Genomic DNA, 15444 nt, shown 5'->3' on the forward strand with positions numbered 1-15444 from the left:
CTACATAATTCCATTTTAACAAATTATGTGAATAAATTCAAGCTTACTTCCTAATGAAGCTGACATTGTAATATGTAGAGACACGTCCTACAGCTTGCATTCTTCTTACTGACTTGCGGATTATGTCATGTATTAATTGGCATGGAATCACTTATGTATTAGTTGTGTATAGAGCTGGAAAGTGATTCTACAATGATGTTGATATTCTCTTGTGAGTTCTGGCAGGGGTATTTTGTCTTGCAAATGGAACACATATAAATATCCATTTTTATTTTTTTCTTTAGAATTTAATTGCTGTTAGTAATAGCGGAGAGGTTTGTGCACTGTTCACAAGTAGAGTCTCTTCCCATAGTACCCACTGTTTCTTGAAAGGATGGTGTGAAGAAGCGTTTTCTACTTTTAGAACTGCATTAAATATTAATATAACACCTAAATAGACGTGTATTTGAGTCAACTGCTAATTTGCCTATCTTCTGCTGTTAAATGTCTGGAGGTCCAGAAAAAGAATGGTGGTAGCCTGTGCTTTCTTACCGGTTCAGTAGTTACCAAATCCCATTATGGTAGCCCAGACATCCCATCCTATTTCTTTCTTTGTCGTATTTGAGCTCAGGATTTCTTTTCTTTCTATATGCATTTATTGAATCTTAAATTATTTTTTAAGTAACTGTTGTTACTAACTCTTCCAATACAAGTCTATGAGGATTTACCTATGTTAAAAACATTCTAAATATATTCTAAAACCACTCAGCTGATGCTAGCAGCAATATTGAAAGACCAGATTACCTCTTCCAGTACAGTGGCTTGGAAATAAATTAAGATTGAAGCCCTCTTCAGTATTATTTTGGCCTGCTGTTTTCAAGCATGCAAATTCTTGCTGCCAGCCTCATTCAAGTAGGTGGTGTGGCTGCATCATGCCCAGTTGCCTTTCACTTACAAGAGCTGTATCCTGACAGACATGTCTAGCCAAAGAAGTTGGCTTTTCACAGCTGAGTTACGAGGGCAGCAGTTGTTCTGAGTCTAAAATGTGGCTCATGTGTCTTTGGACCTGTGATGAGATGCAGAAACCACTTCACCACAGGGCTTGGTGCGGAAGCTGATGGGTAAGAAACTTTTACAAGTGTTCAGCAGTACATGGTGGAGGTGTAAGCATAGAGACTAGGGAGCCCCCCTTTTCTCTTTCGTTTTATTTATTATAGCAGGGTCCTGTATCTACTGCTGTGACTAGAAGCAGGGATGTATAGGAAACAAGTAACGATACTTCAGAAATAGAGCACACACATTATTTATCAGAGGAACAGGAGACGCACTCTGAGTGTGTGCCTCTGACCATCCTTTAACTGAAAGAGTCCTGTCATATTAATATATGCAAAGTGAACAAGGCTCAAGTTAATTGTCATGTCTGAAAAATAGCTCAGGAGTGCATAGTGCTTACTAAACACTGCAGGGGAATTGGTAAATGAAACCTGACAAGGCTCGAAGAATTATAGTCTCCCTAAGACAGAAGGTTTAATACAAAAAGGATGTGTGCTGAGTTAAGATTATTTAACATGTTGCAACAAGGTGTGTGCTTCACTGGCTGCGAGAGGTTTAATTTTTTTATTTTTAACTAACAGGCCTGACTCAGTGAAGGCTCCGAGGCAGTTATTTATTATCTCCTAAATGACCTTTTTGGCTGACGGGGTGGGGAAAAAAAGAGCAGAGAATGATCAAACACGTATATTTTGGAAGAGTACTTTTAGTTATTGTACTGATGGAAGCGCTAGATTAGGATAGTGATGTATCAGTATAATTTGCTGTTTGCTTCATAATGTAAGTATAGCTGCTTTAATCTTAAATGATAAGACTTTCCAGTACAAAATAGTTACAGTATGCCAAAACCTCTGTTAACTCAGTGTACTTGAGTCTCTTTAGCTGTTTCAGTAGTCTGTACTTTCAGATTCACAAAGCTGTAGTTAAAGTTCATTGGCATTTTATCTGCCGCAATTTTTCCCTCTGCCAGAGGTTTAAAAATATGTTGTTTTTATGTACTGTAGTTGGAAGTGTATTTGATTTCTTTCTTAAACAGGCTCATTAATTACTTCTGAAACATTTAAAGAGGATTACAGAGACTGTCCTTGTCATATCTTCTTTCAAAAAGTAACCATTGTGTTTGCCATATCTGGCACATTTGACTATGAATATAAAATATGTATATTTTTAACCGGTGCAGCCTTAGCTCTGTTATATTGTTGTTGTTGTCTGTGCCACAGGCAATAATATGCCTTGTCACTTAGCTATCCCATCCACGCTCTAATGTAATGTTCCTTCTTGTATGTGTTTTAAAAATTGAATTGAAAACTGGACTGTGTGTAATAATGAAAATTAAATTTGGTAGCCAGGCTCTGCTGGATGCCCAGTTTCTCTTTGGTGTAAACTGAGTATCTCTGTAGCTCATTCTGAAGGTGGGGAAATAAGTTGAAGGTCACTATGTTGAGCTTATTGAGACGAAAACCGATCAAACAATGTTTTTGTTTGAGCACTCGTGCTTTTTTGGTTGTGCAGGTTTTAGACACGAAATAGTATGTTCACATGTTGAAAGTGGTACTGGGGTAGTGAGAGCTGAGGGAGAAGCTGCTCCTACAGCACCAGATGCTGAGCTTTTAGAAGAATACCGAGACTGGCAATCACTTGGTACATGACTGTGCTTTGATGCTCTAATATCACTCTGATACTCTAATAGACACTGTAATAACCTAAACTAATTAATGTGAATAAGAACAGAAACAATGTTGAAGTAAAATATTTTATGTATTAAAAAGGTTAAGGAGTTGGCTGTTACCTCTGTACTCGGGAGGCATGTAGTAGGTTTAGAGTAGGGATAACCGAGTTGAGTGGTCAATTTCCAGTACGTAAAAGATATGGCTTTCATCAGCAAGAAAAGCCCAAGTAGTATTGAAAAAGAGGGATGTATTTTATTTTTTCATTTAAGTCATATAATGGTTTGGGTTGGAAGGGATCTTAAAGCTCATTCAGTTCCAACCTCCTGCCATGGGCTGGGACACCTTCCTCTAGACCAGGTTGCTCCAAGCCCTGTCCAACCTGGCCTTGAACACTGCCAGGCATGGGAAAGTCATCAGCTTCTCTGGACAACCTCTGCCAGTAGATGATAGCAATGTAATGACTTCTTAGATTATAAAATTTTAATAACCTGTTTTATTTATAGTGGTAGTAACTTGAGGTCAAATTTACTTTTGATATATGGCAAAATTTTGCTGTATTGTATTTTGTCTTAACTTTATGGCTTGCTGGTAAGGTTTTCATCTCTCCTTCAGGTTGGTTTAATTTCATCCTGCTCTGTGAAACACAATTCAGAGTGTCTGTCTGGGTTGCCCTGCAAATTGACAGTTCTCATAGGATGGGGCTCTGCAGCATTTGTCCGGACCAGATGAGTGAAATGCTACTCTAGGTGCCTTTGCTAACCCTTTTCTAACCCATTAGGAGCCTTCAGATTGTTCAGAAGGTTAGCTTTTAGTTACTTTACTGCAGTACTTCTTTGGGAAGTTGTATTCCATCTGTTTAAACAGCTCATATATTGACATCCATTGAATTAATATTTATTTGAGAGGAATATGAAGGGAATATTCTAAAGCTAATTTATACAGTGTCAAGGTTTTTATGTGGTCTTCAATTTAACACATTTTCAGGGTTCTTCTCTTTACCCTTGCATGTCCAGTCATACAGAATCCTTTTGATACTTGTGGGTTTTGAATCTTCCACCTTTAAGAGATTTTGTGATGTTAATTTCTCCTCCTTGGATCAACTTCTCAGTGAGATCCATTTGTGATTCTCTTTAATGGCTTTTGTTTATCCAGTTTACCAAGCTGTTGTAGAAATTTGATGAAAAAGCTTGCACATGAGACGGTGAACGTGATTTATAACCTTTTTGTTTAATAAATTCTGTCCAGTGGAGATCTCGGAAAATAGCCGTTGTTTGGCTATGAGACCATAGCTAGATAGGAAGCTATCACTGAGTGTAGTGTAAGTCTGGTTTAGCATTTTTGCAGAAACAAACAGCTGAAGAATTTCATTTTCTGTGATATCCAAATGTTTCTGATATTGCATCATAATATGGCTAAAATCAATCATTCTTTTTTTTTCCCTTCTATTTTTCCTTGTGTGTGCTTTTGTTCTGGTTTCCATGATCAGCAGAGGTTGATTTAGCATAAAATGGTGTTACAGAAGTCTTTAATTAGGAGACAATTTACTCTTGATGCTTACTTTTACGTGACCACATTGTCAATCAACCTTCTAATTGGTAATTCCAGTTGGTATAAATAAAGCTACAATCAGTATTGTCAGAGGAATGGTTAAACCAGCAGATGAATGCACATGCAACCAGTTGATACAAAAAGCTTCGGTTTAATTTCTTAAGAAATGTGGTACTTGAATAAAACTCATTTACCTGCCTGCTGGTGATTACCTATTAAGTAGTCTGGGTAAAAGTATCAATTTGGAAACTCTTGATTTTGGATAGGACTATGGTGTGTGCTTACATGTGAATGGCTCATAAATAATTCCCAAGAGCAATTTATTTTTCTAATTGGCTTCAACAGCCCCTGCTTTACGTAGTGCTTTAAGCAGTTTTCAGTAAATCAATTCAATCACACAGCTGTTGTTTAAAACTTTTCCTAAGTTACTGTAATTCTCTATAGAGACCCAGAATCCCACTAATTAGTACACTTAATCATACCTTGTATAAAATGCATGATAATGTGGATTAATCATTCCTACAATTGCACACAGAAACCTGAGTGTTCATAGCTCTGAAATCAGTTTGCTATTCTCAGGTGATAGTTATGTACCAGGCAGTGTGCACAGGCTGACATAGTGGCTACGCACTGAAGTTTTACATGCCAGTCATAATTTTACAAAAAATTAATTTGGGGCTGCAGCTTTTATATTAAGACTTAAAATTTACTAAAATCAACCATGTACAGCAGTTTTCATTATTTCTTCCAAAGTTAAAAAAAAAATTGTTTAAATACATTTAGTTGTGAGAGGAGATCCAGCTTACCTGTGACATTTGTGGTATTAAGACTTTTGAGCTGTTTAGCAGATAGCAGAGATGACAGTTAGTTGCAGTGATTGCGAGTTTTAAAGTCATTTGGCATTAAAATAGATCACTATTGAGTGCTTACTTTTTTGGCAAGTTTATTAACATTAGATGTAAAAATTCAAGCAAGCTTTTTTTCTTTTTTAATAAAGCCATTTTTTTGTTTTTCAGGATGTGACTTAAAATGACTTCTGATTCTGAAGGTCCTCTGAAAAATAAGCTGTGCTTGAAAGTTTGCTAAGGCCAAGTAAGTGACTGATTTTGTTATTGACCTCTATGTACCTGGATAGTTATTACATTATCGTTTTTAGAGTTATAATTTACAAATTGTACATGCAAGTATATGAGGCATGTTCTTAAAAAAGAGGAAAAAAGGAAATCACCCTCCCCACCACCCCTTTGCTTCCCTACTGTCATAAAGTGAGTTTTCTAAGTTTTTCTTGCTGAATCCTGTCTGTGTAACTGGGAACATCAGTTGTGTCTGTTGTCAGACTTGTAACAATTAGAATCTTTGCACAGTTCCAAGAATATTGTGAATCAGAAGTTTCACTGGAAAGCTTTTATACTTCCTACATATGTGTATTTGAGGGAAATGTAAGTTTGAAATAACAAGTTTTCATTAAGAACACAGAATTGCTGAATGGAATTTCCTCTAGTTTTATTTATGTCAAGTGAAATTTAAATATTTGGGGCTTCTCTTAGCATAAACCAGCTATTCCATTAGAGTTTGCATCGTAAAAAATTGTGACTCATCTCCTGGTTTTTAGAAAGCAGGGTTATATTTAGTATTTTGACATTACATACAATTAAAAAAAAAAATCCAGACCATCCTCATGACTCATTGGAAAGGACTGCTTTGATTGAATTCTTCATAATTGGTTTATTCTGCGGAACACTAAGAACCAGCTTATGCTTTTTCCCTAGCAAGTTTTTCAAACAGGAAATCAGCTTAGACAGATGAGCTTCCAAGCATGCAAGATACAAGTACATGTGTTTGGTATAGGAAAAAGTTGATGGCTTCATGGGACCAAAGAAGTACTAAAACTGTTTTTATGGAAATAATACTTCTTTTTTTCTCCAAATAGTTTGGATATGTTTTAAATTAGTATTGTATAGCTGTGCTTTGGGGGGGTTGGGTTTTTGTGTGTGTGTGGTCAACAATTGTAGCTAAACAAACATAAAAACTAAGTCTTAAGCATCCAGTTGTCTGTATTTTTGGGCCCCTGTTAGGACAAACTCTTCCCAGTTGTCATGTCCTGTTTGGTGAATAGGTCTTTCAGCTGCAGCTAGTGAGAACACAGGCACAAAGGGATAATGCTTGAGTTTGAGAAGAAAACCAGTGCTTTGAAAGATGAAGAACCACAAAGTGGTCCAGTGGGTGCTGTTAAGTTAGTAGCTTTCCAGTTAGTGAGAGGATGAGGTAGGACCAGGGAAGAAACTATAATACCAAGCTAAAACTTTTTGCTTACTGTGCTTAGTATTTCTCAATGTCCTTTTTACTTGAGTGCTGTCTAGGAAATGGTTTAGGAGCTTTCCCAATTTCAGACCTACTCTACTGTCAGCATATACATCCTTTTCTTGGTAGTCCAGGATGGAACTGTAGAAGCTAATTTTATTTATTTATTTTTAGCCTGTCAAAATATCAAAACACTGACAGGTTGCAAAATACTAGTCCTAAACGCTGATCATTCTTTTAAATTCTAGGTCTTTGTTTGGAAGGCCATACATGTATTGTCACAATAATTACTAGAACTTGTTTCGTGTGCAAAACCTGGTACCTTTTTAACAATTCATCTATATTTTTCACTAAAAATGAGTAGCCCTGACCTGTGAACAGTATTATAGTGCAAAGGATGTAGATGTGCACCTTATTAATAATTACAAATGTTTTTTCAATGCACGTACTGATGAGCAAAAAGGTCTTTGTTATTTTTTGTTCTCTTGTTTCCCATTTTTGATAAGTGAGAAAGTTTGAAAAATTTGGGTTATATATGAACTCAAGTAGTAATGCAGAAACTAGTACGTAGTGTTGGCAACTAATCATAAAAGTCTGGAACTTTGAACCATGTTTTACATTATCTTGGTTCTCAAACTTGCGTTGAGTATGAACTCTGGAGGGCTCTGGACGTATTTGCTTCTGTTCAACTTTAAGATTCACTATTTCATACAGATGTATATCTGTCTAAGTTATTTGGCAAGAGGTAGGACTTTGTTTTTCAAATAACTTTTGCAAAACCATAGTGTGGCTTTGTGTCATCTCTTCAATAGCTAAGTGGAATGTAGCATAAAATGCTTTTATTTTATTAACTGCTTGGTGAAAATAACCAGGGATTCCAGAACAGTGGAGCAACATGGACAGTTTAATTTAGAAATTAAAATTAGCTGCTCATGCTGATGTCATCAGACTAGCAGACATTTACAGTACTGTTCCCTACCTGGCCTTAAAATTTGGCAGTCCCAAGAAATTCTCTCTATAAATGATATAAAGTAGGAACACATCAATTTTCCATAAATCTAGTTGTTTATCACTGGATAGAATTTCTATTCAGCATTTCTTCATCGTTGTATGCAATCAATCTGCTGTAGCTTTCTGCATTCAAGCAAGTACTTGTATACAAATTAATTAAAAAATACATAGTAGTGCATATTGACAGGCTCATAATACTCACTGTTATCATAATTATTTAAAATTTAACAGAATTTCTTATATTTGGCTGGCTTTATGTAATAATTGAGTTATTGAGGCAAATTCAGCTAGGTTTTGGGTGTATTTTAATTATACAGTAGATAAAATTTCACTGTGTAATTCTTTTCTTCAAAAAATGCTTTGCTTAGGTAGGTAATACTTTGCAGTGTAACTAGCAGAGGAGTCAGCATTATAGGTTCATTGAGCCAGAAATAATGCAATTTCCTCTTAGCTCAGAAAGTAAGTTTACAAAGATGGCTGTATTGAACTTTTTTGCCTCTAGTAGTAAAAGTGCATGAAAGTTTAAACTTTAGAAAGCAGGAATTTAGAGCTGTCTTCTGAAATAATGATTAGCTTCAGGAAAATGATGCTCGAAGTGCTGGAGCACCTCTCTGACAGAGACTGGCTGAGAGAGCTAGGCTTGTTCAGCCTGGAGAAGGCTCAGGGGAGACCTTAGAGTAGCTTCCACTGCCTAAAGGGGCCAACAAGAAAATCTGAAGAGGGACTTTTTACAAGGGCCTGTAGGGACCGGCCAAGGGGAATGGCTTTAACCTGCCAGAGGGGAGATTGAGTTGAGCTCTTAGGCAGAAGCTCTTCCCTGTGAGGGTGCTGAGGTGCCTGCACAGGGTGCCCAGAGAAGCTGTGGCTGCCCCATCCCTGACAGTGCTCAAGGCCAGGTTGGACACAGGGGCTTGGAGCAACCTGCTCTAGTGGAAGGTGTCCCTGCCCTTGGTGGGGGTTGGAACTGAGTGAGCTTTAAGGTCCCTTCCAATACAAACCACTCTGATTCTATGAAAATACCCCCAAAATAGATTTCTTTTTGGAAAAACTTTTTAGCTCACTAGAAATTATAGGTTTATATTGAATGAATAAATGTAACACCTGGTACTTTCTAACTGGTGATTTCTTTCATTATTAACTCACTGAATAATAGCTTCTTTTGTGAATATTTCTTGTAGGAGGGAGATTAGTTTGACTGTTAACAATTTGTACTGTAAATCCATCTGTATGGGGAAGCAGCTTCTGTAATTTCCTTAGCTAAACAGTTAGAGAGTTGTTCTAGGCACTACATCCCTGCCCAGGCTGTAATGATACTCTTAGGGAAAGGAAAATACATGTACAGGGACTCTGCGGCTTCAGGCGTGAATAAACTATCACAAGTTATTTGGGTGTAATAGTAGGGAAACAGCCTACACATATTACCTAATTTTTCCTTCCTTCTCCAAGCTTCTATATTTAGGCATTGCAAGATTTTCTTAAATAGAAGCAGAGTTGCATTCTCTGATAGGTATCATATCTCTGAGACAAAACATAGTCATTTTTGGTTTTCTATTTAATCATATTGTGAGTTATCTGTCAGTAGAGGTGGATGTTAAATCAGCAATGACATTTCATTCTAAATCATTTACTGTAGCCCTGTTACCTGTGTAATTACATTCCATTGAAATGTCTGTCTCCTAGCTCAAATTTTCAACTATTTAATGTATTTTAAATCTTTCCTTCTCTTAAATAGAATTTACTCCTGGCTTCTGACGTACTTGGTGTGCCCACACCCTTCCTGAGCTATCCTTAAGCCTTATATTTTAAGCTCTTCCTTTCTTTTTCCGCAGTGGCTCTTAACCCTGCAGCTCTGTGCTCTGCCTGTGAATGCAGTTCCAGGGAGGGAGGCACCAGTCCTGGAGTGTGCGTGTGTCACCTACAGAATGACTCCAGGACTCAGCCTTAGCTACGAGCTCTGTAGGCACAGACCTTATGAGTCATATGTTCTGCGAGCTTCAGATAATCAGCTGCTTTTCGCATGATCATAGCCTGTTTGTGTTATCTGGTTTTGGAACTGCTTATTTGTTCAGATGAGTAGTTTTTCATTCCGCTGCTTAATTGTAAAAAAATGCTATCTCCGCAGTTGCTCAGTGCGACACTGTCATCTAGTGGCATAACAATGTATTTTTCTTGATCCTCACGTAAGGTGAGCTGCTGTAAATGTATTCGAGAGGTTTTCCCCTGGAGGTATATATGGTCTCTCTGTATGTTGGGTTTTGTATAATCCCTCCATGGCATCCAGGTTTTGTATCAAATATTTAGGTACAAACCAAATTTCTCATCTATGACTGTGCAGTCCCTGACTTCAGTTACAGAGTTGGGCATCTTTTGGAATTGTTTATTTCAAATGCAAGGTTATGTTTCACTATTGTTTTTAATTTTATTGTGATGTACAAAGTATATTATCTTTCCTCTCCTGATGTCTGTCAGTTTGGTGAGGACTGGTTATAAATACAATTTTATGTCAAGTATTGTAACATTTGCTTAGCTGCAGAGAGAGCTCGTGCTTTAAAGAGATGCCATTTTACTTCTGAGCTTTGTACACGTGCCAGGGTAATCCAATGTGTACTCCTCAGTGCGGCAGCACTCCTCTGTCCTGTCTAGCTTTCAAAGGTTGTACTGCTGTAAGAATGGCCTTTTAAATTCCCCACCTGCAGACACCCTGCAGTAACAGCATCAGCTATTGCAAGCAGCTCCCATGCTGCTTCATGCAAATATGTTCTTGTGTGTCTTTGCCCTTTCAGTTTAGACTTCAGAAAGAACTCGAGCAGTATTACATTTTTTGTCATAAAAAGCCAGTAAGCAAAATAATCCAGTCAGTCAAGGTTAGTACATCAGAAATAACACACACACTTCTCTTCTTCAGATGTCTTGTCCTGGAAGCAGTTGGTTAGGTGCCTTCCTAAGGGTTGGTTTTCTTTGCTGCAAAGGCACACTGCTGACTTCAGTTGAACTAAGTTCTTGTTCACCAGGGTGGCCAGGTCCTGTTCTGCAGACATGCTTTGAGTCAGTTGGCGACCAGCCTCTAATATCTTAATGTAAACTTCATTTAGGTGAAAGTGTGTCTGTCAGTTCTTTGTCCTTGTGGTATGTGTTCAGCAACTTCAAGGGATTTTTCTTTTTTGAATAGCTGTAGTAATGGTGGAGATCCATAAAGAGCTCTTTTTTTTTCCCCAAAAGATGTATTAGTACCTGGGTTATATGTTATGGAAAAGTTTCTCCCCAGTTAAAATTTGTAACTGTCTTGCCTGAATGCTTAGTATCAGTTACTGCTATTGCTGTATGTGGTAAAGAACTGCAGGCTGGACTAGGCTGCATCCCTGCCTAAACAGGGCAAACGAAATTTACATTTAACTTGGCAATTTCTGTTGAAAAGATGAAATAATGCTAAGCTTCTGGCTGCCCAGGTGTGTCTTGTCACTTTGGTACAGAAAACCAAATACAAATTATTAGATCATTTTGTTTCTGATTATGTTCTAAAATACTCTGGCTATATAAATAGCATAAATCCATTACAAAGTTGTTTTCCTCCCTCAGCATGTTGTTGATTGCAGCATAGCAGGATCTGGTATAGCTGTTGCCTCTGTGGTTGTGTTCCTTTTTCTTCTTGAGAGTGAGTGGAGATCAGGGTTATGAATATATCATCCCCCAGGCTTGTTTAACATACCTAGACTTTAACACAAATAACCTATTATTTTATTGGGTTATGGCCCAATCTTTGCTGCAGAAGCAATAGATTTGAAAGAGTTCTGAAGTCTTTGCTTGCCTTGTCCTCAAGGCTTTAGGAAAATGTTTTAGAAGGTTTAGCAAGAGACATGAAGTTAAGACTGTAGTAACCTGTTGAGCCAGAGATGGTAACAGTAATCTGTCAGCTTTATGCTGAGCGAGGTGTGAAAATCCTTTAAGCCCCCTGATTTATTTCCAAGGATGTCAAGGAGCTGTAGCTGCAGTGGTTAGATCACCCGAAGAGAAGAAGGGAGCATACAAAAAAGGAAATTTTATTCAGCATTTCTCTTATTTTCAGTGTTCTGGTCATCCATTTGTCATTACCTTAAGAGTATCACTTGGCCTTTTCTTTAATGGGGTCTAGCTTCATCCTTAGTATTTAACTCCATTTTGGCATAACATATTAAGGAACCACTTTCTTTTCAAGTTAACTAAACAAATGTTAAAACACTGAGAATGTTTTTATTTTCAGACGAGCTTGAGCTATAGAGTGGTCCCAGTATGATGGAGCAAAATTGTAAACATCTCAGAATCAAATTGAATGCATTTTTTTGCACTGATTTTTGCTTACATTGATACAAACCTTTTAAAACCTCTGTTTTGGCAAAATGCAAAATGGAATTTTAAAAAATAGTAACCAAATATTTTCAATAGTATAAAGGTTTATGGGTTTACAGTAAAAATGCTCATAAATCTGATTAAGTAACTTATTCAGGAAAGTTCTCTGCCTTTGGAATTGGTGTTTTCAGAGATGCATTCACAGTTTTTATCTTATTGCCTTTAGTTGCTGATGCATGGTCAAGATGAGTGGATTAGGAGAAAACTCCTTGGATAGCTTGACCAATGAGTCAAGGAAGCGCAAGCAATTACCTTGTGATACACCAGCTGCAAGGTAGGTGTATATAGATCTTTCTCTCTTTTTTTAAATTTTTAAAATAAGTTTTTAAAAAGTAATTTTCAGGTTTTCTTTGCAATTTAGAATGAATTCCAACTAATTTGTTCAACTGAAAAATGCTCTAGGCTAATTTCTGTAGTGAACATACACAGCTTTACTAGTATGCATAGATCTGCCAAAACTGAACTCTGCTCTATAATTAGACTCTTGTGGAAATCCTGATAGGGTGAGCATATAAGGAATCACTGTTCAAAGTTGTGGTCGCAAGGCAAAAGAAGAAAAACTTCTTGCTTCACAGAAATGTCAAAGGCAGAATCTTCTATCTGGTGATTGAGTAATTACCAGTTTACTTCATGTTCCCTCAGTTCAGGTGGTTTGTGGTCAGTACAGCATACCGCAGTAGCTTGAGCTTTTTTTAACTTCCATTTCTCCAGATTAGTTCTTTCCAAGTTCCTCTGAAATTTTGGAGTTCTGTGCTGTCTTCCTGCCTCTCTGTCCTGGGTTCAGCAGTAGCAGTCATTTTTCTCCTTCTTAGTAGCTGGTGCAGTGCTGTGTTTTCAACTTTAGTCTGAGAACAGTGCTGATAACATGCCGATGTTTTTAGTTGTTGCTAGGTAATGCTTACTCCGATCAAGGACTTTTTTCAGTCTTGTGCTCTGCCAGGGAGGAGGGGAAACTGGGAGGAAGCAGGGACGGGACACCTGACCCAAACTAGCCAAAGGGGTATTCCATACCACAGCACGTCATGTCCAGTATATAAACTGGGGGGAGTTACCCAGAAAGCTGAGATTGCTGCTTGGGTCTGGCTGGGTCAGCGGGTGGTGAGCAATTGCATTGTGCATCACTTACGTTTATTGTTTTCTTTTTCTTTTCCCCTATTAGTTTTATATTCTCTCCCATTGTTATTTCCCTTATCATTATTATTATTGGTGGTAGTAGTGGTTTTGTGTTATACCTTAGTTACTGGACTGTTCTTAACCTGTGGGATTTACACTCTTTTGATTCTCCTCCCCATTCCTCTGGGAGGAGGAGGAAAGAAGAGGGGAGTGAGCAAGTGGCTGTGTGGTTCTGAGTTACTGGCTGGGCTTAAATCCTGACACCGTCACTCATCTCTGTCAGAAATTGTTATCTGAAGGACTCGGTTTTCTGTCCCCCTTCAACCTTATTGCTCTCCACCACATGTTACTGTTTCATGTTCTTGTTCTCACAGAGTATTAACCTCTCTTAAATTTGTCTTCAGATTCACCAAATACCGTGCGTCATGTGTACTCATATATCTCCCTTCATATATGTCCTCACTGTCCCATGCTTATTACCTCCATCATGCAACAGACCATGTATGAGGTCCTCAGATTCTCCCGCTGTTATCCCAGTGTCTCTTTGTGAATGCCCTTTATTCCAATTGCTCTTTCTCCAGTGTCTGTCCATTCAGGAATTCTGGTTTTCAGGTTGTCACCCTTCGCAAGCTTTATCAGTTGTTCAAGCCCCTGCTTTGTCATGTATTTGTTTTCTCCAGTATTGGTCCATCCATACTCCCCTAACTCTTTCACTTGGTTTCTTCTTAAAGAATATGAATTCTTTTTTGATTCCCTCAGTGTGCCCATTTTTGCCTCCTTTCCTTTCTCCTGAGTTGTTCTTCTCCTACTCTTGGCATAGTCTGTGTATGACACTGTTCTCTCTGTTGATTTAGGCTGTAGATAGTGTCTTTACTTAGCACATTAACCTATGTAGGAAAATGGATTTCAGAGAGACTTTATCCAGCAACATTAGGTTGTCTGGGATCCTGCTTTTCTTGGATGTTGAGATGGCATTTTTGACCTGATGCCTAGAAACCTCTGAGGCATCACCTTCTGTAGTCATCTTGTCATCTCATGAGCAAACCAAGAATGTTAAAATCCTATTTCATTTAATAAATTATAAACAAATCTAAAGTGACTTTGAAGGTTAAAATACACTTTCTGTATGACTGTTAGAATTTTAGAACAGGGAATTGCTGTTTTCATGAAATTTGATGATAGAGTGATCACAAGGGGATTTTATGGATGAGTAGCTTTTTCTCACATCCCCTGATGATAAATTGGTACTTAAAATTCTTTAAAGAAAACCTGAAACACCCCCCCCCCCCCAATCCCCCACTCCCCTCCTTCCCCCCCCCTCCCCTTCAGATTTGTGGTGGTTGGAAGAGTGACTACTACCTAAGCTTATGTAGGTAGGTGTTACATAAAGTATATTAAAGTTTACAGAGTGAGTGCAGCTTTTGTATATGCTGGTATGTCAGTACATGAAACGATGTTTTTGGTTCCTAGCCTGACCTGCAGCAGTGAGAAGCGTCGGCGGGAGCAGGAAAGCAAATACATTGAAGAACTGGCTGAACTCATATCTGCTAATCTGAGTGACATTGACAATTTCAATGTTAAACCAGACAAATGTGCTATTTTAAAAGAAACCGTGAGACAGATTCGACAGATAAAAGAGCAAGGTACAATTCCCTTCTAAGCCAAAATAAATAATTAGCTTTCTTGTGATTCCTTTTCTAAAGCAACAGTAGTGATTTTACCATAGCATGTAACTGAGAATATCTTCATACTTTGACTTAAACCAGACCTTTATTATGTCTCACATAATTTTCTGTTTAAATAAGTATTTAGCATCATTTTCTCATTGGGAATATTGGCTCTAAAACTTTTTTCTAGTCTTAAGCAACTCACAATATATGAGACCTCCTCTCTCATTCGTGGTTGTGTTTTTGTTGTTGCCTTCACTCACACGCTTTCTAGAACCTGGCTTGTAATACTCTTCATGTGAAATGTTGCTTTAGTAAAAATGTGTCTTTTGGGTTTCAGGAAAAGCAGTTTCTAATGATGATGATGTTCAGAAAGCTGATGTATCCTCTACGGGTCAAGGAGTTATTGATAAGGATTCATTGGGACCTCTGTTATTACAGGCAAGTACAAATTAGGCCCTAGTAAATTTGCATGGAAACAGATATTTAAGGCAGGTGAAAATATTACAGTAAGGCCTGCAATCCTATAGAAATAAATAGTATGCAACTACTATACTGAACTGTGACTGAAGCATCAGGAATAAAAGCTATAATTTTTTCTAAATGTTGCTGAAATTCTCTGTAGAAGGAAAGAGAAGAAGAGCATTTGGCTTCTTCTCATGTTCTTGTGTTTTACTTTCTCCAGCAATCATTAGCAAATTACTACTAAAGCAGTGCTTAGT

At 37.7% G+C, this 15444-nt stretch overlaps 1 protein-coding gene across 1 annotated transcript in view; it reads left to right on the top strand.

The window, feature by feature from the left end:
* The window catches only part of NCOA3 (nuclear receptor coactivator 3), an 83705-nt gene that overhangs the window by 46316 nt on the left and 21945 nt on the right, over positions 1-15444 (top strand). The window contains exons 3-6 of the mRNA XM_061441579.1: positions 5264-5339; positions 12109-12216; positions 14526-14698; positions 15063-15163. Of these exons, the coding sequence (XP_061297563.1) occupies positions 12119-12216; positions 14526-14698; positions 15063-15163 (372 nt within the window). The 5' untranslated portion in view covers positions 5264-5339; positions 12109-12118. The remainder of the gene's footprint in view (positions 1-5263; positions 5340-12108; positions 12217-14525; positions 14699-15062; positions 15164-15444) is intronic.

This window comes from Pezoporus flaviventris, unplaced genomic scaffold (assembly GCF_033815535.1).
Source record: "Pezoporus flaviventris isolate CSIRO_AGI_PZ_B2104156 unplaced genomic scaffold, CSIRO_AGI_Pfla_v1 ptg000213l, whole genome shotgun sequence".
In the NCBI taxonomy this organism is placed as follows: domain Eukaryota; kingdom Metazoa; phylum Chordata; class Aves; order Psittaciformes; family Psittacidae; genus Pezoporus; species Pezoporus flaviventris.